The following is a 2,298-nucleotide window of genomic DNA, read 5'->3' on the forward strand; positions in this document are numbered from 1 at the left end:
GAAGTTTGGGTAAACCGTGCAACACTAACACACACTGCCAACTACTTCCTTACCTCTTTCTTGCGGTTCTTGAGCATGTTCTGGAACTTGGACAGCTCCTTGTCCTGCTCGGCCTTGATGCGCTTGGCCTCGTCCCTCAGCCGGTTGGTGTGCTCCTGCTCCAGCCTCTCGATGGTCTGCTTCTGCTGTCTCTCCAGGTTCTCCACTTCCTGGTCGTAGTGGCGCTTCTTACTCTGTAGAATGAGGGTGTCATTTTGAATCGGTGTCAGTTCGTCCCTTTCACCAGAAATAGAACTAGTATCCAAACACTGGTCACCAATGAATGACTGGCATATTACAGAAAGCCCTGGCATTTCAGTGGCATCCCGTTTGCCTTGGATTTACTAGCTGGCTAGTGGATTCAGTCTCTGTCTAAACTGTGAGTGGCAGTTTGACCGACATACAGYAGGATTTACCTKGTCCAGAAATAAGTCATGACGTAACAGGAGCAAAAGGCACATGGAAGCTGTGGTGTGGACGGGACATACCTCTGTAATACTGGGCAGGGACCAACTGGTCTTACTGGYCTAATTCAGCTTACTGTTTCACAGTCATGTGTGGTTTAGCATGCTCCTTCAGGATTGGTTGTGACCACACCAGTAGGCAATCTTCTGTCACTGTGCTAGGTTGGACACAGTGTGACTGGGGCCAGGGTRYCGAATAGGCAATTCTAGTACTACAGCACTACATGCAATTACAGTACTACACGGTACCGTTCAATAGGTCTCAAAGCACCTCCCARTGAGGCTTTGACAAAATAGATAGTGACTCACGGTTGTCTCCTGTTCGAAGCGGCGGCATATCTGCTCTTTCTGCTGCTGCAGTTTATTGCTGAGTTGCTGCTGGGCCCTCTGTTCCTCTTTTTGCAGGAAACGCAGCTCCCTCAGCTCCTGACGCCTGGGAGAGGAGAGGGAAAAACCATGAGAGAGGAACATCTTTTTCTCCAAGAGGAGATTAACCAACCCAAAGCAATGGAGGAAGGGTCTCTCTSAAGAGACCAATGAAAACGTTATATAACAGGATATCTCTATGCATGCGACTCAGTAGCACTTTGAAATGCAAATGAACTGAGGGCAAAAGGGGGTGCAACTCAATATTAGGAAGGTGTTTCTAATGTTTTGTACACTCAATATACTAAAATAGCTACATTTGCTAGTTCATTCAGTTCAGTTAGAGCCTAAGCTTGAGCTTATACTGCAGGAGAGATGGATTATATCCTTGCATAATATTAGCATATATACATATATTTCAATGCATAATGCTCAAAGTGCTAATTCCTGCAAACAAATCTTTACCTGAGGAACCTCATCTCCTCGTTCTTGGTGTCATTGTCGGTGATGATCTTCGACGTCGTCACGCTAACCTCGACTCCATCCACCACGAACCTACGGGTCTTCTTCAGTGTCTTCTTCTGYCGCTTGGTGTCCTGAAAAACAAAATGGTGGCAKTAAATATACCATCAATATACTGRAGTTGGACTACTTCATGGGATAAAGCGGTCATTATAAACATTACAATTCATAAGCATTTKTAACACCGATAATAATGTATGAAGCATTTATAATGGTGTATTCYTGAGGGTTACTACTGGATTACTTAGCTATTACCAATGGATTTGATCAAAYACATCCTCTAAAGAGAGTGTATTGTGATGCCGTACCTGTATGGAGAGGGGTCCTGGCTCCTTGGTTTTGGTCAGGAAGCTGGAGATGGACAGGTTCATGTCTATGCTSCCGTTATCTGCAGCAGAACTACTCCCAGAGTCCGAATCCCTCTCCTTCTCATCCTTAGACTTCACTGGAGTCCCTGTCTCCGCAYTTGGCTTATACTCCACTCTCTCTTTCTCTCCTTCCTCCTCTTTCCAGACAGCTGAAGATGCAGGTGTGAGTTTGTCTTCCACCTTAGTCTCCTCTGGGGTTGTCACGGTAACCTTTGCTTCTCTGCTAGGCTCCTCGTTGGCTGGTTCCTCCTCAACTTCTATCTTYCCTTCTGTTGGCTCTTCCTTGGCCTCTGACCCTTCTGCGGTGATCTCATTCGTCTGGACCTCAGCTGTGTCCACTTCCTTTTCATCTTGATTGGATATGGCCAGTTGTTCCATCTCCTTGTCYSCTATGGTGACTWCAGCATTGGAAARGGTTCCTTCTYGTTGGGGCTCTGCTGGTTTCTCAGCTGGTTCTGAAGAAGCTATCTCACTGGGTTCTGTTGGGGAAACCTCTGTTATTTCTGGAACCTTCTCCTCCTCTTCCTTCACCTCTACTG

General features: G+C 46.4%; 1 protein-coding gene across 1 annotated transcript in view; it reads right to left on the reverse strand.

Moving 5' to 3' along the window:
• LOC112070778 (STE20-like serine/threonine-protein kinase) overlaps positions 1–2,298 on the reverse strand; it is a 48,179-nt gene that overhangs the window by 18,774 nt on the left and 27,107 nt on the right. The window contains exons 10-13 of the mRNA XM_024138230.2: positions 1,700–2,290; positions 1,335–1,465; positions 813–936; positions 54–233 (exon numbers count right to left, since the gene is read on the reverse strand). Of these exons, the coding sequence (XP_023993998.1) occupies positions 54–233; positions 813–936; positions 1,335–1,465; positions 1,700–2,290 (1,026 nt within the window). The remainder of the gene's footprint in view (positions 1–53; positions 234–812; positions 937–1,334; positions 1,466–1,699; positions 2,291–2,298) is intronic.

Source organism: Salvelinus sp. IW2-2015, unplaced genomic scaffold, assembly GCF_002910315.2.
Source record: "Salvelinus sp. IW2-2015 unplaced genomic scaffold, ASM291031v2 Un_scaffold1424, whole genome shotgun sequence".
NCBI classification, from domain to species: domain Eukaryota; kingdom Metazoa; phylum Chordata; class Actinopteri; order Salmoniformes; family Salmonidae; genus Salvelinus; species Salvelinus sp. IW2-2015.